The 26,137-nt window shown below is 45.7% G+C and overlaps 1 protein-coding gene across 2 annotated transcripts in view; it reads left to right on the top strand.

The window, feature by feature from the left end:
• Nucleotides 1-26,137, top strand: part of LOC139389458 (kremen protein 1-like) — a 110,174-nt gene that overhangs the window by 31,590 nt on the left and 52,447 nt on the right. For both annotated transcript variants that reach the window (XM_071136228.1, XM_071136229.1), the window contains exon 2: nucleotides 4,795-4,957. In XM_071136228.1, the coding sequence (XP_070992329.1) occupies nucleotides 4,795-4,957 (163 nt within the window). The remainder of the gene's footprint in view (nucleotides 1-4,794; nucleotides 4,958-26,137) is intronic.

Raw genomic sequence — 26,137 nt, 5'->3', positions numbered from 1 at the left:
GACTGTGCATTTTCGTCAGTTCTTACTTTCGCCACTAGGGGTGTCTTAATTGTTGACTGTTTTTGTGCCTGCCAGTTAGCTAGCAGTTCTCAGCTGTTAGCAGCCAATTGCTAGCAGTGTCTTACTGGCCATCATTTTTTTCGAGTCATTACTGAGTTATTTAATGTAACAAATGAAGCATTAAACCTCGTAAACAATTAATGGTAATTTATGGTAACCTTGTAAACAGTTCATTTAGACCCAGCGTTTATTTGAAACAGGCGTTCATGTCATAGACATTAGAACCAGTAGATCGCGATAGTGCTGACGTCATCCACAAAAATTCTCGATGGCGCATGAAGCCTGAAGTATTTTAATTTTAAATGCGCCATATTGCTGAATGGGGCTGAATCACTGAGGTATAATAAGAACTAGAGACTGTGTAATCTACTCACGTTCACATACGCCGATTCATGGAACATCTATATCCGGGTTGAGTCCAGTTTATACGGACCAATATCACAACAAAACATGGAGGACAATGGATGAATATAACATTTTAATATCTTTGGCTGTGAGTGATGAAAGAAAATCTCCCTCAGTGACAATTATTTGAATAATTCAATGGATTTTTTTTGTGCACAAAGGTGATGACTGAATTGTCTTCTTAGCAATTTTCTAATTTGATTTCTCTATGTGGCCGTGTATGGAATATGTCTTTCTGAGACGGACGTCAGTTAAACTGCAGTACTGAAACAAAACTGTAGGAGCAGTCGACACCGAGCTTCTAGACCAGAAACCATGGCTCCCTGGGCTGAATGGCATCAAACAAATTGGTAAGGATCATGTTGAAGGTGACATTAACTACCAAAGCATCATGTTGAAGGTGACATTAACTACCAAAGGAACATGTTGAAGGTGACATTAACTACCAAAGGATCATGTTGAAGCTGACATTAACTACCAAAGGAACATGTTGAAGGTGACATTAACTACCAAAGCATCATGTTGAAGGTGACATTAACTACCAAAGGAACATGTTGAAGGTGACATTAACTACCAAAGGAACATGTTGACGGTGACATTAACTACCAAAGGAACATGTTGAAGGTGACATTAACTACCAAAGGATCATGTTGAAGGTGAAATTAACTACCAAAGGATCATGTTGAAGGTGACATTAACTACCAAAGGATCATGTTGAAGGTGAAATTAACTACCAAAGGATCATGTTGAAGGTGAAATTAACTACCAAAGGATCATGTTGAAGATGACATTAACTACCAAAGCATCATGTTGAAGATGACATTAACTACCAAAGGATCATGTTGAAGGTGACATTAACTACCAAAGCATCATGTCGAAGATGACATTAACTACCAAAGGATCATGTTGAAGGTGACATTAACTACCAAAGGATCATGTTGAAGGTGACATTAACTACCAAAGGATCATGTTGAAGGTGACATTAACTACCAAAGGATCATGTTGAAGTTGACATTAACTACCAAAGGATCATGTTGAAGGTGACATTAACTACCAAAAGATCATGTTGAAGGTGACATTAACTACCAAAGGAACATGTTGAAGGTGACATTAACTACCAAAGGATCATGTTGAAGGTGAAATTAACTACCAAAGGATCATGTTGAAGGTGACATTAACTACCAAAGGATCATGTTGAAGGTGACATTAACTACCAAAGGATCATGTTGAAGATGACATTAACTACCAAAGGATCATGTTGAAGGTGACATTAACTACCAAAAGGATCATGTTGAAGGTGAAATTAACTACCAAAGGATCATTTTGAAGGTGAAATTAACTACCAAAGGATCATGTTGAAGGTGACATTAACTACCAAAGGATCATGTTGAAGGTGACATTAACTACCAAAGGATCATGTTGAAGATGGCCGTAACTACCAAAGGATCATGTTGAAGGTGACATTAACTACCAAAGGATCATGTTGAAGGTGAAATTAACTACCAAAGGATCATGTTGAAGATGGCCGTAACTACCAAAGGATCATGTTGAAGATGGCCGTAACTACCAAAGGATCATGTTGAAGGTGAAATTAACTACCAAAGGATCATGTTGAAGATGGCCGTAACTACCAAAGGATCATGTTGAAGGTGACATTAACTACCAAAGGATCATGTTGAAGATGACATTAACTACCAAAGGAACATGTTGAAGGTGACATTAACTACCAAAGGATCATGTTGAAGATGACATTAACTACCAAAGCATCATGTTGAAGATGACATTAACTACCAAAGGATCATGTTGAAGGTGACATTAACTACCAAAGGAACGTGTTGAAGGTGGCCATAACTACCAAAGGATCATGTTGAAGGTGACATTAACTACCAAAGGATCATGGTCGATATAGTAGTTTTCACCCTTCTTAAGAGAGTCAACCTGGTTTTAATGTCTATGAACCTGATGCTAGCCTACTGTTAAACCTTTGCAGCAGAAGGTTCATTCAAAAGCTCAGCATTACCTATAATATATACACTGCTCAAAAAAATAAAGGGAACACTAAAATAACACATCCTAGATCTGAATGAATGAAATATTATTATTAAATACTTTAAATACCACGTGCCTGTATGACCTCCCTACAACGCCTGGGCATGCTCCTATTGAGGTGGCGGATGGTCTCCTGAGGGATCTCCTCCCAGACCTGGACTAAAGCATCCGCCAACTCCTGGACAGTCTGTGGTGCAACATGGCGTTGGTGGATGGAGCGAGACATGATGTCCCAGATGTGCTCAATTGGATTCAGGTCTGGGGAACGGGCGGGCCAGTCCATAGCATCAATGCCTTCCTCTTGCAGGAACTGCTGACACACTCCAACCACATGAGGTCTAGCATTGTCTTGCATTAGGAGGGAACCCGGGCCAACCGCACCAGCATATGGTCTCACAAGGGGTCTGAGGATCTCATCTTGGCACCTAATGGCAGTCAGGCTACCTCTGGCGAGCACATGGAGGGCTGTGCTGCCCCCCAAAGAAATGCCACCCCACACCATGACTGACCCACCGCCAAACCGGCCATGCTGGAGGATATTGCAGGCAGCAAAACGTTCTCCACGGCGTCTCCAGACTGTCATGTCTGTCACATGTGCTCAGTGTGAACCTGCTTTCATCTGTGTAGAGCTCAGGGCGCCAGTGGTGAATTTGCCAATCTTGGTGTTCTCTGGCAAATGCCAAACGTCCTGCACGGTGTTGGGCTGTAAGCACAACCCCCACCTGTGGACGTTGGGCCCTCATATCACCCTCATTCAGTCTGTTCCTGACCGTTTGAGCAGACACATGCACATTTGTGGCCTGCTGGAGGTCATTTTGCAGGGCTCTGGCAGTGCTCCTCCTTGCACAAAGGCGGAGGTAGCGGTCCTGCTGCTGAGTTGTTGCCCTCCTACGGCCTCCTCCACGTCTCCTGATGTACTGGCCTGTCTCCTGGTAGCGCCTCCATGCTCTGGACACTACGCTGACAGACACAGCAAACCTTCTTGCCACAGCTCGCATTGATGTGCCATCCTGGATGAGCTGCTCTACCTGAGCCACTTGTGTGGGTTGTAGACTCCGTCTCATGCTACCACTAGAGTGAAAGCACCGCCAGCATTCAAAAGTGACCAGAACAACAGCCAGGAAGCACAGGAACTGAGAAGTGGTCTGTGGTTGCCACCTGCAGAACCACTCCTTTATTGGGGGTGTCTTGCTAAATACCTATACTTTCCACCTGTTGTCTATTCCATTTGCACAACAGCATGTGACATTTATTGTCAATCAGTGTTGCTTCCTAAGTGGACAGTTTGATTTCACAGAAGTGTGATTGACTTGGAGTTACATTGTGTTGTTTAAGTGTTCCCTTTATGTTTTTGAGCAGTGTATATAAATTATACAATTCATTTATCTTGATTCTTTGTTTTTATATCATTGTAGACTATCTGTATAATTTATGCAATTGCATACTTGTGTCATCATAAACATATCCTCAGACATATAATGTACTGTAGTTTGGAATAAAACATGTGTTCAATTATAATTACAAACTAAATTGATATTTCAAACATAGTGTAAGCTGAATCCTCCATCTCTACTCTGTCATCTGTCAGCCCCTCCATCTCCACTCTGTCATCCTCTGTCAGCCCCTCCTTCATGTCCACTCTGTCATCTGTCAGCCCCTCCATCTCCACTCTGTCATCCTCTGTCAGCCCCTCCTTCATGTCCACTCTGTCATCTGTCAGCCCCTCCATCTCCACTCTGTCATCCTCTGTCAGCCCCTCCTTCATGTCCACTCTGTCATCCTCCGTCAGCCCCTCCTTCTCCACTCTGTCATCCTCTGTCAGCCCCTCCATCTCCACTATGTCATCCTCTGTCAGCCCCTCCATCTCCACTCTGTCATCCTCTGTCAGCCCCTCTATCTCCACTCTGTCATCCTCTGTCAGCCCCTCCATCTCCATTCTGTCATCCTCTGTCAGCCCCTCCATCTCCACTCTGTCATCCTCTGTCATCCCCTCCATCTCCACTCTGTCAGCCCCTCCATCTCCACTCTGTCATCCTCTGTCAGCCCCTCCTTCTCCACTCTGTCATCCTCTGTCAGCATCTCCATCTCCTCTCTGTCATCCTATATTATCCCCTGTTAGCCACCTAGACATAGTATCTTGGATGAAACCAATCACCCAAGTGTTGGTCAGAATGTATATTTTTCTCTCAATGCCAAACACAGTGAACACTTGTTTAATAAATTATCTCCCTCTCTCCCTCTCCCTCTCCCTCTTCCCCTCTCCCCTATCCCCCTCTCCAGAATGTTACACAGCCAATGGAGAGGACTACAGAGGCTGCCAGAACCAGACAAGCCTCCTGGGTGGTAAGCCCTGCCTCTTCTGGAACGAAACCTTCCAGCACCCCTACAACACCCTCAAGTACCCCAACGGAGAGGGTGGTCTTGGCAGCCACAACTACTGCAGGTGAGGCCCCCTCTGGAGCCCAAGCTAAAGCTTGTACTGGTGCTCAGAAAATAGTATCTTACCCCAGGATACTACGCAAGATGACAGTGGAGGATGCTGAGGGCAGGACGGCTCAGAGTAATGGGTGGAACAGAGAAAATGGAATGACTTCCATGTGTTTGATGTATTTCCATTCCACCTATTCCGCTCCAGCCATTACCACAAGCTCATCCTCCTCAATTAAGGTGCCACCAACCTCCCAGAAAAGTAAAACGAATAGTTAGATCTCATTCACTGGTGCTGTTAGCTTAGCTTGTTAACATTTAGCCTCACTATTAGTATCACTGAACATTGTTCAGACACTTTGTATTTACATGAACAAGTGTAGTCACAAGTGTAGTCACAAGTGTAGTCACAAGTGTAGTCACAAGTGTAGTCACAAGTGTAGTCACTTGGGCAGGAAGTTCAGCCGGAGCTGAGTACCAACCTACATTTTTCTACTGCTTGAGCTCCTGGACCTCTTATAGAGGTGGCGTTCCTAGATCTTGATATAAACAGTACCGCCTTTACCCAAAATTAGTTCCGAACGTCAAGCACTGGTCAGAAGTGCATACAATAGCACCTCAATGTCATCCTAGAGCAGAGAGGAAGGGAGCACTTTGGGATTCTTGTTATTGTATTGCCGCGTTCAAAACAACTGGGAACTTTGAAAAAAAGTTAACTCCACCTGGGAAATAGCTTTTTGAACGGGCATCCAACTCAGAATTGCAAGTCGTAAACTTGGGCATCTTTCTAGAAGTCTGACTTTCCGACTTCAAGATCACTGACATCATGATTTGACCTAGTTTTTTTCTGAGTTACCATTTGTGTTGAAAACACCAGCTGATGATACAAGTAGTGATGTCACTTCTGGTGCATACAGAATAGATACTATATATGAAACTGTGTTTGATGCCAATGACTTAGACAGACTTTTCTTAAAATGTGTCCAAGTATTTAGAAGTGAAGGAAGACATGTTTTGGAGTCAGGGGAGAGGTTCCCTTTTGGCTGGTTTGACACAGAACCCTCTCAGGGTGTCTGTGTATGTGTGTGTGTACTGTATGACATGTGTGTGTACGCATGTGTCCAGGCTTTTGTGTGTGTGTTTCCCCCCTTGCCCCTCTCAGACATTCATGTGTGAATATTTAACAGAGTTTATACAAGCAAAGACCTCCTCATCCCACTGATCTAGCGAATGCCAGGGGACTCCACAGTGTCTGGATTAGGTTTGGGCGGTATCCAGATTGTCATAGCTTCATACCGACCTTGTGCCCTCTCGAGATATTCGGCATGAACAGCACTGAACACAAGGGGCAGTATTTTCAACCCCACTGAACCGCTGTAATCTGAAGGTTAGCATTAATAACAAGTACATGTAAAATCCCATAGAGGATGCTAACTAAACGCTAACGAGCACATTGTAAACATTTTATACAGTCTCTGACCTAAACTATTTGTAGGACAGACATCCCAGCTCATAAAGTTATACAAGTAACTAAAAAATGCTTGTAAACAAACACAGCGTGACTGGGGACTACCGGTAAGCTTCATAATGAGGAAATTCGATTAATCTCGGCCGGGCGCCTGGTTAGGTGTGTTTCGCACTGGGTGAAAATTGATTGCATTTGTTTAGGAACCGAGCTGCCTCCCGGGCTTGAACCAGGTGCCCTGTTCAAAGCTAACGGGGAAGTCGACTCAAAAAGGTAATGTAGGAACACGTGGAGAAATGAGTAGGAGCTCTTCTTCACTGCCTAAACCTAGCCTGGATAGCGCAACTTCACATGCAAAAGTGATTGTTTTGATTTTAAAAAAAAATATACTTTATCTGCCTTCTCAATTGAAAACTAGTTTGAAAATTCAAACATATATTTTCTGGAAAAGAGAGGATGTTTCTGGATGATGTACAATGCTGCTTTATTGACAACATGGACAAGCGGTACATATTACTGTTCGATTTGAGAAGGCCGCTCCTCCCTCACCGTTTTTGTCCGTTCACGTCACGGGCCATAGACTGGTGCCACGCGACTCAGCGTAACTGGATCTGCCCAATGACAAACAGGTGAAATGATGAACGAGATCTTCTTTATCTCCTAACATATTGCACAAGTTGACTGCAGGTATTTACATAAAAAGTAGCTAGAAATATTCAAATTTATATTTTAAAAATTAAAAAAAAAAAATTGTTTCAACGATATAGAAAGCATTGAAAAACCCTCCTGGTTAGTTCCAAATATCCCGTTATACGGTGCCTTTGGGTAGTATTCAGATCCCTTCACTTTTTACACATTTTGTGAGGTTACAGCCTTATTCTAAAATTGATTTAATTGTTTTTTTCCTCATCAATCTACAATCTATAATGACAAAGTAAAAACTGTTTTTTAGAAATGTTTGCTGATTTATTAAACATAAAACACTGAAATATCACATTTACATAAATATTCAGGCCTTTTACTCAGTACTTTGTTGAAGCAACTTTGGCAGCAATTACAGCCTTGAGTCTTCTTGGGTATAACGCTACAAGCTTGGCACAACTGTATTTGGGGAGTTTCTCCCATTCTTCAGGTTGGATGGGGAGCATCGCTGCACAGCTATTTTCAGGTCTCTCCATAGGTTCAAGCCAGGCTCTGTCTGGGCCACTCAAGGACATTCAGAGTCTCCTGCCTTGTCTCCTGCTCAGGAGCAGGATTTCATCAAGAATCATTCTGTACTTTTCTCCGTTCATCTTTGCCTCGATCCTGACTAGTCTCCCAGTTCTCCCAGTTCATCATAGGGATGGTGTCAGGTTTCCTCCAGACGTGATGCTTGGCATTCAGGCCAAAGAGTTCAATCTTGGTTTCATCAGATCTGAGAATCTTGTTTCTCATGGTCTGAGAGTCTTTAGGTGTCTTTTGATCTGAGAATCTTGTTTCTCATGGTCTGAGAGTCTTTAGGTGTCTTTTGGCAAATGTGCATTTTACTGAAGAGTGGCTTCCATCTGGCCACTACCATAAAGGCCTGATTGGTGGAGTTCTGCAGAGATGGTTGTCCCTCTGGAAGGTTCTCCATCTCCACAGAGGAACTCTAGAGCTCTGTCAGAGTGACCATCAGGTTCTTGGTCACCTCCCTAACCAAGGTCCTTCTCTCCCGATTGCTCAGTTTGGCTGGGCGGCCAGCTCTTGGAAGAGATTTGGTGGTTCTAAACTTCCTCCATTTAAGAATGATGGAGGCCACTGTGTTCTTGGGGACCTTCAATGCTGCAGAAATGTTTTGGTACCCTTACCCAGATCTGTGCCTCGACACAATCCTGTCTCAGAGCTCTACGGACAGTTCTTTCAACGTCATGGCTTGGTTTTTGCTCTGACATGCACTGTCAACAGTGGGACCTTATGTAGACAGTGTGCCTTTCCAAATCATGTCCAATCAACTGAATTTGTCAAAGGGTCTGAATACTTTCCGAAAGCAGTGTGTATACGGTATACCGCCCAAACCTAGCCTGGACACTCCCTCCATCGCCATACTTACATACTTACATACAGCACTACGACCCCATAGACATTACTGTTAGCTACACTCACATAACACAATGCAATTAAAAAATGGATTTGTCAAAGGGTCTGAATACTTTCTGAAAGCAGTGTGTATACGGTATACCGCCCAAACCTAACCTGGACACTCCCTCCATCGCCATACTTACATACTTACATACAGCACTACGACCCCATAGACATTACTGTTAGCTACACTCACATAACACAATGCAATTAAAAAGTGGATTTGTCACATGTGCCGAATACGACAGGTGTATACTTTACAGTGAAAGACAATGTGCAAATAAATGTTGAAAATAGATAACAATAACGAGTCTATATACAAGGAGTACCGGTACCGAGTCAATGTGCAGGAGTATGAGGTAGTTGAGGTAATATATACATGTAGGTAGGGGTAAAAGTGACTAGGCAATCAGGATAAATAATTAACAGAGTTGCAGCAGCGTATTTAGAGAGTGTAAAAGTGTGTGTGTGTGTGTGTGTCAATAATCATGTGTTTGTATGTGTGTGTGTGGTGTCAATAATCATGTGTTTGTATGTGTGTGTGTGTGTGTGTGTGGTGTCAATCATCATGTGTTTGTATGTATGTGTGTGTGTGTGTGTGTGTGTGTGTGTGTGTGTGGTGTCAATAATCATGTGTTTGTATGTGTGTGTGTGTGTGTGTGTGGTGTCAATCATCATGTGTTTGTATGTGTGTGTGTGTGTGGTGTCAATAATCATGTGTTTGTATGTGTGTGTGTGTGTGTGTGTGTGTGTGTGTGTGTGTGTGTGTGTGTGTGTGTGTGTGTGTGTGTGTATGTGTGTGTGGTGTCAATCATCATGTGTTTGTATGTGTGCGTGTGTGTGTGTGGTGTCAATGATCATGTGTTTGTATGTGTGTGTGTGTGTGTGTGTGTGTGTGTGTGTGTGTGGTGTCAATAATCATGTGTGTGTGTGTGTGGTGTCAATCATCATGTGTTTGTATGTGTGTGTGTGTGTGTGGTGTCAATAATCATGTGTTTGTATGTGTGTGTGTGCGTGTTGGAGTGTCAGTATGTGTGCGTGTGCGTGTTGGAGTGTCAGTATGTGTGTGTGTGTGTGCGTGTTGGAGTGTCAGTATGTGTGTGTGTGCGTGTTGGAGTGTCAGTATGTGTGAGTGTGTATAGAGTTAGTACAAAAAAGGGACAATGTAGGTAGTCCAGGTACCCATTTGATTCACTTTTCAGCAGTCATATGGCTTGGGGGTGGAAGCTGTTCAGGAGCCTTTTGGTCCCAGACATGACGCTCCAGTACCGCTCGCCGTGTGGTAACAGAGTGAACAGTCTATGGTTTGTGTGGCTGGGGTCTTTGACAGATACCAGGCGGTGATGCAGCCTGTCAAGATGTTCTCAATGGTGCAGTTGTAGAACTTATTTGTGGATCTGACAGCCCATGACAAATCGTTTTTCAGCCTCCTGAGGGGCAAGAGGTGTTGTCATGCCTTCTTCATGACTGTGGTGTATGTGGACCATTTGAATTCCTTAGTGATGTTAGTTTGTTATTGATGTGGACACAGAGGAACTTGAAGCTCTTGATCTGCTCCACTACAGCCCCGTCGATGTGGATGAGGGCGTGCTCAGCCCTCTGTTACCTGTAGTCCATGATCTGCTCCACTACAGCCCCGTTGATGTGGATGGGGGCGTGCTCAGCCCTCCGTTACCTGTAGTCCACGATCAGCTCCTTTGTCTTGATCACAATGAGGGAGAGGTTGTTGTACTGACACCACACTGCCAGGTCTATGACCTCCTCTACATAGGCTGTCTCATCATTGTCGGTGATCAGACCTACCACCGTCATGTCATCAGCAAACTTAATGATAGTGTGGGAATCGTGCATGGTCACACAGTCGTGGGGGAACAGGGAGTGCAGGAGGAGATTGAGCACGCACCCCTGAGCGGCCCCCGTGTTGAGGGTCAGCATGGCGGATGTGTTGTTGCCTACCCTCACCACCTGTGGGCGGCCCGTCAGGAAGTCCAGGATCCAGTGGCAATAGTCAGGTGGTCAGTCCCAGGGTCCTGTGCTTAGTGATGAACCTGGAGGGCACTATGGTGTTGAACGTTGAGCTCTAGTCAATGAACAGCATTCTCACCTACTTGTTCCTCTTGTCCAGGTGGGAAAGGGCAATGTTGCAATATAGATAGCGTCATCTGTGTATCTGTAGGTGCGGTATGTGAAATAGAGTGGGCCAGGGTGTCTGGGATGATGCAGTTGATGTGAGCCATGACCAGCTTTTCAAAGCATTTCATGGCTACAATGCCACGGGGCAATAGTCATTTAGACAGGTTACCTTGGCATTCTTGAGCACAGGGACTATAGTGGTCTGCTTGAAACATGTACTACATGAACCAGAAGTACAGTATGTGGACACCTGCTCGTCAAAAATCTAATTCCAAAATCATGGGCATTAATATGGAGTTGGTCCCCACTTTGCTGCTATATCAGCCTCCACTGTTCTGGGAATGCTTTCCACTAGATGTTGGAACATTGCTGTGGGGACTTGCTTCCATTCAGCCACAAGAGCATTAGTGAGGTCAGGACTGATGTTGGGGGATTAGACCTGGCTCACAGTCAGCATTCCAATTAATCCCAAAGGTGTTCGATAAGGTTGAGTTCAAAACTCTATGCAGGCCAGTCGAGTTCTTCCACACCGATCTCTTCAAACCATTTTGTCACGTTCTGATCTTTATTTCCTTTGTTTTGTCTTTATTTAGTATGGTCAGGGCGTGAGTTGGGGTGGGCAGTCTATGTTTGTTTTTCTATGTTTGGTTTCCGTTTCGGCCTAGTATGGTTCTCAATCAGAGGCATGTGTTGTCTCTGTTGTCTCTGATTGAGAATCATACTTAGGTGTTCTGGGTTTCACTGTTGGTTTGTGGGTATTTGTTTCCGTGTGAGTGTTTGTCGGCACACGGTACTGTTTCGGTTTTCATCACATCGTTTATTGTTTTGTATTTCAGTGTTCAGTTCGTTTTTAATAAATCGTCATGAACACTTACCACGCTGCATCTTGGTCCGATCCTTACTCCTCTTCAGACGAAGAGGAAATCTGCCGTTACACATTTCTGTATGCTGAAACATGAAAGGGCCTTACCCAAACTGTTGCCACAAAGTCGGAAGCACAGAATCGTCTAGAATGTCATTGTATGTTGTAGCGTTAAGATTTCTCTTCACTGGAACTAAGGGGCCTAGCCTGAACCATGAACCAGCCCCAGACCATTATTCTTCCTGTACCAAACTTTACAGTTGAAACTATGGTAATGTTCTCCTGGCATCCTCCAAACACAGGTTCGTCCGTCGGACTGCCAGATGGTGAAGTGTGATTCATCACTCCACAGAACGCATTTCTTCTGTTCCAGAGTCCAATGGCGGTGCGCTCTACACCACTCCAGCCGACGCTTGGCAATGCGCATGGTGATCTTAGGCTTGTGTGCGGCTGCTCGGCCATGGAAGTCCATTTAATGAAGCTCCCGACCAACAGTTCTTGTGCTGACGTTGCTTCCAGTCAGTTGCTTCCAGAGGCAGTTTGGAAGTTGGTAGTGAGTGTTGCAACTGAGGACAGACAATTTTTATATGCTACTCGCTTCAGCACCTGGCGGTTCCGTTATGTGAGCTTGTGTGGCCTACCACTTCGCGGCTGAGCAGTTGTTGCTCCTAGATGTTTCCACCTCACAATAACAAATGTCAGTGAAGATACTTACCAGCTGGTAAGTCCTGCGTCCTGGTAATCCATCTGAGGCTTGTGAATGTTAAGGTATTTAGCTCGTCTAGTAGGCTCGCGTCACTGGGCAGCTCACGGCTGGGTCTCCCTTTGTATTCCGTGATAGTGCGCAAGCCCTGCCACATCCGACGAGCGTCAGAGCCGGCGTAGTAGGATTTGATCTTAGTCCTGTATTTACGTATATGCCTGTTTGATGTCTCGTCTGAGGTCGTAGTGGGATTTCTTATAAGTGTTCTGATTAGTGTCCCCCTCCTTGAAAGCGGCAGCTGCACTCATCTACAACACTCACATAAGCCTACAGCCCAGTAGACTCATTGAACCCAGTAGCTAGCATTGAGTTTGTACAGTATATTCCTCTTACTGTTTAGTCTTTTATCCATTGTTTTGATCCAGACAGACTTCCAGTAAATGGCGTAGATTTCATAGATATTAAATATAGTATTTCCCCACCACCACATAAAAGCTCCCTTAAAACATTGCCTAAGACTAAGTCGTGGCTATTGATCTTGAGAGACTTCCAGTAAGTAGCTAAGTACCATAGATATTCAAAATAGATGTAGTATTTCCCCACCACTTAAAATCCCTTTCAAAACATTTCCTAAGTCTAAGTCGTGGCCATTAAGTCATAAAGCAACAATGCTTTGAAGTGGCCAAGGACGGATTTGTTTTTTTGCTTTGCTTGGATTGGGACTCCTATGATTTATGACTGGGATACATAGGCCGCAGCACAAATGGCACCCTCTTCCTTATATGGTACACTGCTTTTGAACGGGGCCCATAGGGCTCTGTTCAAAAGTAGTGCACTATGAAGGGAATATAGAGTGCCATTTGGGGGTACAGCCAGAGAGGATAAGGGAACGCTTTAACTCCACTGCACATAAAAAATATATTACTCTTGACAAGCAATGTGGAAAGGGACCTCTTCATTTGTTGGAGTCTATCTCCTTTACGTGACCCTAACACAATAAACAGTTCATATTTCAGCCTAATGACAACTCACCACTTCATAAATTAAGTCGTTGAAGGTAAAATACACATTTCCACAATCAGCTAAATAAATTGTATATTCGAGTCTTCTTTAGGTTTGCTTTAATCAACACCTTATCTCTCTCTTTCCCTATCTCCTTTTCTTTCTCTATTTATCTCTCTGCCTCTCTCTCTCTCTCTCTGCCTCTATTTCTCTCTCTGTCTCTCTCTCTGCCTCTCTCTCTCTGCCTCTCTATTTCTCTCTGCCTCTCTATTTCTCTCTCTGTCTCTCTCTCTCTCTGCCTCTCTCTCTCTCTCTCTCTGCATCTCGCTCTCTCTTTCTCTCTCAATTCATTTTAAGTGCAGTATTGGCATGGGAAACATATATATACATTGCCAAAGCAAGTGAAATAGATATTAAACAAAAGTGAAATAAACAATAAAACAATTTGCAGTCAACATTACACTCCCAAATGTTCCAAAAGAATAAAGATGTTTCGATTGTCATATTATGTGCAAATAGTTAAAGTACAAAAAGGAAAATAAATAAAGCCAGCAGCCTACCACACCGCATGCCACTGCTGGCATGATTCTGAAGCTAAGCAGGGTTTGTCCTAGTCAGTCCCTGGATGGGAGACCATCCATATTTAACTCTCTGCAAACTGGAAACGATTTATCCGGAGGCTGCATTCATTGTAGCTGGGGATTTTAACAAGGCTAATCTGAAAACAAGACTCCCTAAATTTTATCAGCATATCGATTGCGCAACCAGGGGTGGAAAGACCTTGGATCATTGTTACTCTAACTTCCGCGACGCATATAAGGCCCTGCCCCACCCCCCTTTCGGAAAAGCTGACCACGACTCCATTTTGTTGATCCCTGCCTACAGACAGAAACTAAAACAAGAGGCTCCCACGCTGAGGTCTGTCCAACGCTGGTCCGACCAAGCTGACTCCACACTCCAAGACTGCTCCCATCACGTGGACTGGGAGATGTTTCGTATTGCGTCAGATAACAACATTGACGAATACGCTGATTCGGTGTGCGAGTTCATTAGAACATGCGTTGAAGATGTCGTTCCCATAGCAACGATTAAAACATTCCCTAACCAGAAACCGTGGATTGATGGCAGCATTCGTGTGAAACTGAAAGCGCGAACCACTGCTTTTAATCAGGGCAAGGTGTCTAGTAACATGACCGAATACAAACAGTGCAGCTATTCCCTCCGCAAGGCTATCAAACAAGCTAAGCGCCAGTACAGAGACAAAGTAGAATCTCAATTCAACGGCTCAGACACAAGAAGCATGTGGCAGGGTCTACAGTCAATCACGGACTACAGGAAGAAATCCAGCCCAGTCACGGACCAGGATGTCTTGCTCCCAGGCAGACTAAATAACTTTTTTGCCCGCTTTGAGGACAATACAGTGCCACTGACACGGCCTGCAACGAAAACATGCGGTCTCTCCTTCACTGCAGCCGAGGTGAGTAAGACATTTAAACGTGTTAACCCTCGCAAGGCTGCAGGCCCAGACGGCATCCCCAGCCGCGCCCTCAGAGCATGCGCAGACCAGCTGGCCGGTGTGTTTACGGACATATTCAATCAATCCCTATACCAGTCTGCTGTTCCCACATGCTTCAAGAGGGCCACCATTGTTCCTGTTCCCAAGAAAGCTAAGGTAACTGAGCTAAACGACTACCGCCCCGTAGCACTCACATCCGTCATCATGAAGTGCTTTGAGAGACTAGTCAAGGACCATATCACCTCCACCCTACCTGACACCCTAGACCCACTCCAATTTGCTTACCGCCCAAATAGGTCCACAGACGATGCAATCTCAACCACACTGCACACTGCCCTAACCCATCTGGACAAGAGGAATACCTATGTGAGAATGCTGTTCCTCGACTACAGCTCGGCATTCAACACCATAGTACCCTCCAAGCTCGTCATCAAGCTCGAGACCCTGGGTCTCGACCCCGCCCTGTGCAACTGGGTACTGGACTTCCTGACGGGCCGCCCCCAGGTGGTGAGGGTAGGCAACAACATCTCCTCCCCGCTGATCCTCAACACTGGGGCCCCACAAGGGTGCGTTCTGAGCCCTCTCCTGTACTCCCTGTTCACCCACGACTGCGTGGCCACGCACGCCTCCAACTCAATCATCAAGTTTGCGGACGACACAACAGTGGTAGGCTTGATTACCAACAACGACGAGACGGCCTACAGGGAGGAGGTGAGGGCCCTCGGAGTGTGGTGTCAGGAAAATAACCTCACACTCAACGTCAACAAAACTAAGGAGATGATTGTGGACTTCAGGAAACAGCAGAGGGAACACCCCCCTATCCACATCGATGGAACAGTAGTGGAGAGGGTAGCAAGTTTTAAGTTCCTCGGCATACACATCACAGACAAACTGAATTGGTCCACTCACACAGACAGCATCGTGAAGAAGGCGCAGCAGCGCCTCTTCAACCTCAGGAGGCTGAAGAAATTCGGCTTGTCACCAAAAGCACTCACAAACTTCTATAGATGCACAATCGAGAGCATCCTGGCGGGCTGTATCACCGCCTGGTATGGCAACTGCACCGCCCTCAACCATAAGGCTCTCCAGAGGGTAGTGAGGTCTGCACAACGCATCACCGGGGGCAAACTACCTGCCCTCCAGGACACCTACACCACCCGATGTCACAGGAAGGCCATAAAGATCATCAAGGACATCAACCACCCGAGCCACTGCCTGTTCACCCCGCTATCATCCAGAAGGCGAGGTCAGTACAGGTGCATCAAAGCTGGGACCGAGAGACTGAAAAACAGCTTCTATCTCAAGGCCATCAGACTGTTAAACAGCCACCACTAACACTGAGTGGCTGCTGCCAACACACTGACACTGACTCAACTCCAGCCACTTTAATAATGGGAATTGATGGGAAATGATGTAAATATATCACTAGCCACTTTAAACAATGCTACCTTATATAATGTTACTTACCCTACATTATTCATCTCATATGCATACGTATATACTGTACTCTATATCATCGACTGTATCCTTATGTAATACATGTATCACTAGCCACTTTAAACTATGCCACTTTGTTTACATACTCATCTCATTTGTACATACTGTACTCGATACCATCTACTGTATCTTGCCTATGCTGCTCTGTACCATCACTCATTCATATATCCTTATGTACATATTCTTTATCCCCTTACACTGTGTACAAGACAGTAGTTTTGGAATTGTTAGTTAGATTACTTGTTATTACTGCATTGTCGGAACTAGAAGCACAAGCATTTCGCTACACTCGCATTAACATCTGCTAACCATGTGTATGTGACAAATAACATTTGATTTGATTTTGATTTGATTTGATTTGATTCTGCTGGAAGTGGTGGGACATTGTCCTGTGTAGGGTGCTTTCTTTTGAATGGCATGGTTAACGGGTGTCCTGCCTCTCTGTGGTCACTAATGATCCCAATGCACTAGTTGTAAGAGTAGGGGTGTTAACCCTGGTGTCCTGACTCTCTGTGGTCACTAATGATCCCATGGCACTAGTTGTAAGAGTAGGGGTGTTAACCCTGGTGTCCTGACTCTCTGTGGTCACTAATGATCCCATGGCACTAGTTGTAAGAGTAGGGGTGTTAACCATGGTGTCCTGACTCTCTGTGGTCACTAATGATCCCAATGCACTAGTTGTAAGAGTAGGGGTGTTAACCCTGGTGTCCTGACTCTCTGTGGTCACTAATGATCCCATGGCACTAGTTGTAAGAGTAGGGGTGTTAACCCAGGTGTCCAGGCCTTCATTCCATCATGGCCACCTAATCAAATCAAATCAAATTTATTTATATAGCCCTTCGTACATCAGCTGATATCTCAAAGTGCTGTACAGAAACCCAGCCTAAAACCCCAAACAGCAAGCAATGCAGGTGTAGAAGCACCTGCTTACAATTGGCTCATTCATCCCCCCTCCTCTCCACTGTAACTATTCCCCAGGTAAATGAGAATGTGTTCTCTGTCAACTTATCTGGTACAATAAGGGTTAAATGCAAAAATGTACAATAGTGTTTGTTCTTCACTGGTTGCCCTTTTCTTGTGGCAACAGGTCACTAATCTTGCCGCTTTATGGGCACACTGTTCAACTTCACCCAATAGATATGTTTATCAAAATTAGGTTTGTTTTCTAATTCTTTGTGAGTCTATGAAATATGTGTCTCTAATCTGGTCATACATTTGGCAGGAGGTTAGGATGTGCAGCTCAGTTTCCACCTCATTTTGTGGCCAGTGTGAACATAGCCTGTCTTCTCTTGAGAGCCAGGTCTGCCTACGGAGGCCTCTTTGTACATAGTCAAAGCTTTCCTTCATTTTGAGTCAGTCACAGTGGTCAGGTACTCTGCCACTTTGTACTCTCAGTTTAGGGCCAAATAGCATGCTAGTTTGTTCTGTTTTTTTTGTACATTTTCTTCCAATGTGTCTAGTAATTATCTTTTTGTTTTCTCATGATTTGGTTGGGTCTAATTGTGTTGCTGTCCTGGGGCTCTGTGGGGTCTGTTTGTGTTGGTGAACAGAGCCCTAGGACCAGCTTGCTTAGGGGACTCTTCTCCAGGTTAATATATCTGTAGATGATGGCTTTATTATAGAAGGTTTGGGAGGTCTCTCTCTCTCTCTGTGTCTTCTAGGGACTGGAGAGAATACTTCACACTGTGAGTAGATGAGCGATGGCATTTACGAGAGGCTGAGACACACAGTTACACTTTGTCTTGTCATTGCCAGGCTAAGACGAATGGAGGAGTGGGAGAGAGGAGAAAGTAAGGACATCTCTGTTTCTCTCTTCCCTCCTCTGTCTCTTTCCCTTTGTGTGTGTGTGTGTGTGTGTGTGTGTGTGTGTGTGTGTGTGTGTGTGTGTGTGTGTGTGTGTGTGTGTGGGTGTGTTGGGTGTACATGGGTGTACATGGGTGTACATGGGTGTGTGTGAGTTTCTAGAGTCCCCACCATATGGAGAAGACTCTCTGTCCATCACATTTGGTTTGAAGAATTTGAATAGCAAAATATTTCATTTAAATCATGGGCATCTTTCAATTCAAATTCAAATCTCCAGTCTCTCTCTCTCTCTCTCTCTCTCTCTCTCTCTCTCTCTCTCTCTCTCTCTCTCTCTCTCTCTCTCTCTCTCTCTCTCTCTCTCTCTCTCTCTCTCTCTCACCCTTTTCATTTACGTCTTTCTCTCTTCATCTCCCCTTCCCGAACTATGTTTACTTTCTCATAATTTTTTCTTCCTCTCTGTCTGTCTCTCTCCTACCCTGACGTAGATCTTTAATGTGTTGGAAGTGTTTGGATAGGGCCTCGTCTGGAAGTGGCTGGATGGGGCCTCACCTGGAAGTGGCTGGGTAGGGCCTCATCTGGAAGTGGCTGGGTAGGGCCTCACCTGGAAGTGGCTGGGTAGGGTCTCATCTGGAAGTGGCTGGATAGGGCCTCATCTGGAAGTGGCTGGATGGGGCCTCACCTGGAAGTGGCTGGATCAAATCAAATCAAATTTTATTTGTCACATACACATGGTTAGCAGATGTTAATGCGAGTGTAGCGAAATGCTTGTGCTTCTAGTTCCGACAATGCAGTAATAACAAGTAATCTAACTAACAATTCCAAAACTACTGTCTTGTACACAGTGTAAGGGGATAAAGAATATGTACATAAGGATATATGAATGAGTGATGGTACAGAGCAGCATAGGCAAGATACAGTAGATGGTATCGGGTACAGTATGTACAAATGAGATGAGTATGTAAACAAAGTGGCATAGTATAGTATAAAGTGGCTAGTGATACATGTATTACATAAGGATACCGTCGATGATATAGAGTACAGTATATACGTATGCGTATGAGATGAATAATGTAGGGTAAGTAACATTTATATAAGGTAGCATTGTTTAAAGTGGCTAGTGATATATTTACATCATTTCCCATCAATTCACATTATTAAAGTGGCTGGAGTTGAGTCAGTGTCAGTGTGTTGGCAGCAGCCACTCAGTGTTAGTGGTGGCTGTTTAACAGTCTGATGGCCTTGAGATAGAAGCTGTTTTTCAGTCTCTCGGTCCCAGCTTTGATGCACCTGTACTGACCTCGCCTTCTGGATGATAGCGGGGTGAACAGGCAGTGGCTCGGGTGGTTGATGTCCTTGATGATCTTTATGGCCTTCCTGTGACATCGGGTGGTGTAGGTGTCCTGGAGGGCAGGTAGTTTGCCCCCGGTGATGCGTTGTGCAGACCTCACTACCCTCTGGAGAGCCTTACGGTTGAGGGCGGTGCAGTTGCCATACCAGGCGGTGATACAGCCCGCCAGGATGCTCTCGATTGTGCATCTGTAGAAGTTTGTGAGTGCTTTTGGTGACAAGCCGAATTTCTTCAGCCTCCTGAGGTTGAAGAGGCGCTGCTGCGCCTTCTTCACGATGCTGTCTGTGTGAGTGGACCAATTCAGTTTGTCTGTGATGTGTATGCCGAGGAACTTAAAACTTGCTACCCTCTCCACTACTGTTCCATCGATGTGGATAGGGGGGTGTTCCCTCTGCTGTTTCCTGAAGTCCACAATCATCTCCTTAGTTTTGTTGACGTTGAGTGTGAGGTTGTTTTCCTGACACCACACTCCGAGGGCCCTCACCTCCTCCCTGTAGGCCGTCTCATCGTTGTTGGTAATCAAGCCTACCACTGTTGTGTCGTCCGCAAACTTGATGATTGAGTTGGAGGCGTGCGTGGCCACGCAGTCGTGGGTGAACAGGGAGTACAGGAGAGGGCTCAGAACGCAACCTTGTGGGGCCCCAGTGTTGAGGATCAGCGGGGAGGAGATGTTGTTGCCTACCCTCACCACCTGGGGGCGGCCCGTCAGGAAGTCCAGTACCCAGTTGCACAGGGCGGGGTCGAGACCCAGGGTCTCGAGCTTGATGACGAGCTTGGAGGGTACTATGGTGTTGAATGCCGAGCTGTAGTCGATGAACAGCATTCTCACATAGGTATTCCTCTTGTCCAGATGGGTTAGGGCAGTGTGCAGTGTGGTTGAGATTGCATCGTCTGTGGACCTATTTGGGCGGTAAGCAAATTGGAGTGGGTCTAGGGTGTCAGGTAGGGTGGAGGTGATATGGTCCTTGACTAGTCTCTCAAAGCACTTCATGATGACGGATGTGAGTGCTACGGGGCGGTAGTCATTTAGCTCAGTTACCTTAGCTTTCTTGGGAACAGGAACAATGGTGGCCCTCTTGAAGCATGTGGGAACAGCAGACTGGTATAGGGATTGATTGAATATGTCCGTAAACACACCGGCCAGCTGGTCTGCGCATGCTCTGAGGGCGCGGCTGGGGATGCCATCTGGGCCTGCAGCCTTGCGAGGGTTAACACGTTTAAATGTCTTACTCACCTCGGCTGCAGTGAAGGAGAGACCGCATGTTTTCGTTGCAGGCCGTGTCAGTGGCACTGTATTGTCCTCAAAGCGGGCAAAAAAAGTTATTTAGTCTGCCTGGGAGCAAGACATCCTGGTCCGTGACTGGGCTGGGTTTCTTCCTGTAGTCCGTGATTGACTGTAGACCCTGCCACATGCCTCTTGTGTCTGAGCCGTTGAATTGAGATTCTACTTTGTCTCTGTACTGGCGCTTAGCTTGTTTGATAGCCTTGCGGAGGGAATAGCTGCACTGTTTGTATTCGGTCATGTTACCAGACACCTTGCCCTGATTAAAAGCAGTGGTTCGCGCTTTCAGTTTCACACGAATGCTGCCATCAATCCACGGTTTCTGGTTAGGGAATGTTTTAATCGTTGCTATGGGAACGACATCTTCAACGCACGTTCTAATGAACTCGCACACCGAATCAGTGTATTCGTCAATGTTGTTATCTGACGCAATACGAAACATCTCCCAGTCCACGTGATGGAAGCAGTCTTGGAGTGTGGAGTCAGCTTGGTCGGACCAGCGTTGGACAGACCTCAGCGTGGGAGCCTCTTGTTTTAGTTTCTGTCTGTAGGCAGGGATCAACAAAATGGAGTCGTGGTCAGCTTTTCCGAAAGGGGGGCGGGGCAGGGCCTTATATGCGTCGCGGAAGTTAGAGTAACAATGGTCCAAGGTCTTTCCTCCCCTGGTTGCGCAATGGATATGCTGATAAAATTTGGGGAGTCTTGTTTTCAGATTAGCCTTGTTAAAATCCCCAGCTACAATGAATGCAGCCTCCGGATAAATTGTTTCCAGTTTGCAGAGAGTTAAATAAAGTTCGTTCAGAGCCATCGATGTGTCTGCTTGGGGGGGGATATATACGGCTGTGATTATAATCGAAGAGAATTCTCTTGGTAGATAATGCGGTCTACATTTGATTGTGAGGAATTCTAAATCAGGTGAACAGAAGGATTTGAGTTCCTGTATGTTTCTTTCATCGCACCATGTCACGTTAGTCATAAGGCATACGCCCCCGCCCCTCTTTTTACCAGAAAGATGTTTTTTCCTGTCTGCGCGATGCGTGGAGAAACCTGTTGGCTGCACCGCTTCGGATTGCGTCTCTCCAGTAAGCCACGTTTCCGTGAAGCAAAGAATGTTACAGTCTCTGATGTCCCTCTGGAATGCTACCCTTGCTCGGATTTCATCAACCTTGTTGTCAAGAGACTGGACATTGGCAAGAAGAATGCTAGGGAGTGGTGCGCGCTGTGCCCGTCTCCGGAGTCTGACCAGAAGACCGCCTCGTTTCCCTCTCTTTCGGAGTCGTTTTTTTGGGTCGCTGCATAGGATCCACTCCGTTGTCCTGTTTGTAAGGCAGAACACAGGATCCGCGTCGCGAAAAACATATTCTTGGTCGTACTGATGGTGAGTTGATGCTGATCTTATATTCAGTAGTTCTTCTCGACTGTATGTAATGAAACCTAAGATGACCTGGGGTACTAATGTAAGAAATAACACGTAAAAAAACAAAAAACTGCATAGTTTCCTAGGAACGCGAAGCGAGGCGGCCATCTCTGTCGGCGCCGGAAGTAGTGATAGGGCCTCATCTGGAAGTGGCTGGATAGGGGCTCATCTGGAAGTGTCTGGATGGGGCCTCGTCTGGAAGTGGCTGGATAGGGCCTCGTTTGGAAGTGGCTGGATAGGGCCTCATCTGGAAGTGGCTGAATAGGGCCTCATCTGGAAGTGGCTGGATAGGGCCTCGTTTGGAAGTGGCTGGATTGGGCTTCATCTGGAAGTGGCTGGATAAGAGTGGCACTATGGGGGGTAAGATTCAGACAGAGAGAGAGAGAGAGAGAGAGAGAGAGAGAGAGAGAGAGAGAGAGAGGGAGGGAGAGAGAGAGAGAGGGAGAGGTGAGGAGGGGTGTGACAGCCCGTCTGATTCCTGAGCCAAGGGAGATTTTATACAAACCAGAACACAGCTGAGGCTGGGCCCAGAGCAAGGCTGAGGCTGAGACCAGAGCAAGGCTGAGGCTGGGACCAGTGCGAGGCTGAGACAAGAGCAAGGCTGAGGCTGGGCTCAAAGCAAGACTGAGGCTGGGCCCAGAGCAAGGGTGAGACTGGGCACAGAGCAAGGCTGAGGCTGAGACCAGAGCAAGGCTGAGGCTGAGACCAGAGCAAGGCTGAGGCTGAGACCAGAGCAAGGCGGAATCCCTGGGCCCAGAGCAAGCCTGAGGCTGGGACCAGAGCAAGGCTGAGGCTGGGACCAGTGCGAGGCTGAGACCAGAGCACAGGTGAAAATCTAGTGCCAGGAATCATTACATGTCGTTACTTTAACACAGGCTTCACAGCAAAGATCCGATATACTAGATGGGTTAGCGAAGTATTTGCTTGTGTGTGTGTGTGTGTGAGTGAGTGAGTATCTGAGTGTGAGTGTGTGGGGGAGACTTGGCCATGAGAACAAGGTGGAATGGGGGTCGACTTACGAGGAACGAGAGGGGAATCGTAAACCGTGTTCCTATCCCATTGTTGGCTTTTTCCCATACTAATTTAGTTGAAAGGGGTCTGTGGCTCCATGGCGGTGTGCGGAGAACACCCTAAAAGCCCTCACATTTAATCTTTATAGATGACCGTAAAACAGCCCAGTGAAAACAGGGAGAGATGGGGTGTCAAATGAATCCCAGAAAAGGACAGCAAAGCTTACGTCTCTCCGGAGAGACTTTCCTGACAGAGTCCGTGCTCAAACGCATTTCAAATACTGACATATTGTCACACAGAATACCGCAGTATATTGTTACAGCACAGGGCTCGCAGTTTGCAGGTGCAGACATGCATCACTTTTATTGATAACGTACATTTCAATGAAAGTTAATTAAAGCAGTGTTTTCAACATACTGTAGCCTACACACAGCTCCATTTCAATTAAAGCTAATTAAAGGGGAGTTTTCAACATACTGTAGCCTACACACAGCTCCATTTCAATTAAAGCTAATTAAAGGGGTGTTTTCAACATACTGTAGCCTACACACAGCTCCATTTCAATTAAAACTAATTAAAGGGGTGTTTTAAACATACTGTAGCTTACACACAGCTCCATTTCAATTTTTTTTTTGGGGGGGGGGGTCATTTAGCAGACACTCTTATCCAGAGCAACTTTTATCCAGGTTTGTTTAGTCAGGTTGTCCCATTGGACCTCTTGTTCAAGCAAGACCGTGCCTGAGTTGGTGTTGTGCTGCTCGACAGGTTAGAGGAGGACTAGATCCAATAGTCCATGGTTGTGCCCCAACTGACACCCTAGCTAGTCCACTACATTTGACCAGGGCCCATGTCCAAAGTAGTGCAGCATATAGGGAAAATGGTGCCGTTTGAAGCACAGCTGTTGTTAAGGTGTGTGATGGTTCAGTGGGAGGTTGGCTGGTTTTACCAGCCGCTTCCTAGCTATTAGTATGCAGACCGGGTGTAAGTTCGAGGTGTTCAGTGGTACAGTAGCCTATAGGACCACAGCCTTCTCCTACAAGGCTGGTAATGGCCATGGTGTCAGGGTGAGTTGTTCTCCTCATGTTTATAGTAATTGCATCTCCCTGACTGTTGTCAGGTCTACATCAACTGTGGTGTGAGGTAAAGCATGAAGGGTGAATGTCCACATACCCTTTAACTTGCTCAGGCTCAGCTTCAGCATCATTGTATTTGTTATAAGCAATAGAGCAAAGTCCAGTGACTATTCACTTCTGATTTAAAATGACAGACAGATGTTTTAGTCGGCTTAAAGAGACCTCTGCTCTCGAGGGAAATTGACAGTCAGTCTCTGATCCTCTCCTGACCTCAAAACCCAAACAACAAGCCTCTCAAATCCTCATCAGCTTCAGTTTTACACACACTCATTTTTCAAGGGGGTTTTTCAGCTTTCATCTTTCTCTGTGGCATCGGATTGTGTGGCTAAACGCAGGTAGACCTGGGTTCAAATACTATTAGAAATCTTTCAAATGCGTTTAACATTTGTTTCAGTCTGCCTAGAGTACAAGTTGGGCGTTTGAACTTTTAGAACTGTCTTTATTGGTTCAATTGCAATAGGATAGCTCAAACAAGCACAGATAGAGTATTTTAAATCATTTCAAATAATGTTTGAACCCTGGTCTGAAGCGCAGGCAAGCTAGTGGCTTGCTAATAGCACAGAAAAGCATGTTATTTCTATCCCATCTCAGTGTTATTCTTTGCTGCAGGTTTTCTCCCCTCTGTGTTGACGATTCAGTGCTTTTTTATGGCTACACCGTGCCAGAGATGTTAAAGTTTATCATACCTTTTATGATTAGGGGCACTTGGAAAATGGTTATAAAAGTATGTTGAACATCGGCCAGCAGGGAACAGCTGTTTTTCTCTGTTCTCAGATGAAAGCGTGCCACACTGCTGAGTTAAAACACACACTGTCGAGCAGCTAGCTGAAACACACTGTCGAGCAGCTAGCTGAAACACACTGTCGAGCAGCTAGCTGAAACACACTGTCGAGCAGCTAGCTGAAACACACAGTGGCTAGCAGCTTGCTGAAACACACACTGGCTAGCAGGTAGCTAAAACACACACTGGCTAGCAGGTAGCTAAAACACACACTGGCTAGCAGCTAGCTGAAACACACTGGCTAGCAGCTAGCTAAAACACACTGGCTAGCAGCTAGATGAAACACACACACACACACACACACACACACACACACACACACACACACGCTAGCAGCTAGCTAAAACACACACTGGCTAGCAGATAGCTAAAACACACACTTGCTAGCAGCTAGCTGAAACACACACTGTTGAGCAGCTAGCTGAAACACACACTGTCGAACAGTTAGCTGAAACACACACTTGCTAGCAGGTATCTAAAACACACACTGGCTAGCAGATAGCTAAAACACACACTGGCTAGCAGATAGCTAAAACACACACTTGCTTAGCAGGTAGCTGAAATACACACTGGCAAGCAGTTAGCGAAAACACACTGGCTAGCAGCTAGCTAAAACACACTGGCTAGCAGCTAGCTGAAACACACACACACACACACACACACACACAAACACACACGCTAGCAGCTAGCTAAAACACACACTGGCTAGCAGATAGCTAAAACACACACTTGCTAGCAGCTAGCTGAAACACACACTGTTGAGCAGCTAGCTGAAACACACACTGTCGAACAGCTAGCTGAAACACACACTTGCTAGCAGGTATCGAAAACACACACTGGCTAGCAGATAGCTAAAACACACACTGGCTAGCAGATAGCTAAAACACACACTTGCTTAGCAGGTAGCTGAAATACACACTGGCAAGCAGTTAGCGAAAACACCCATTGGCAGGCAGCTAGCTGCAACACACACTGGCTAGCAGCTAGCTGAAAAACACACTGGCTAGCAGCTAGCTAAAACACACACTGGCTAGCAGTTAGCGAAAAAACAGCTAAAACAGAGTAGTTGGAGCATCTCCACTTTCTCTTTACTAACTAGCGCTGGGAATTACCAGGGACCTCACGAATTACGACATGTCTGGC

The sequence above is a fragment of the Oncorhynchus clarkii genome, chromosome 30 (genome assembly GCF_045791955.1).
Source record: "Oncorhynchus clarkii lewisi isolate Uvic-CL-2024 chromosome 30, UVic_Ocla_1.0, whole genome shotgun sequence".
Taxonomy (NCBI): domain Eukaryota; kingdom Metazoa; phylum Chordata; class Actinopteri; order Salmoniformes; family Salmonidae; genus Oncorhynchus; species Oncorhynchus clarkii.
Note: the sequence above shows the minus strand (reverse complement) of the source record. Positions and strands in the feature narration are given on the sequence as shown.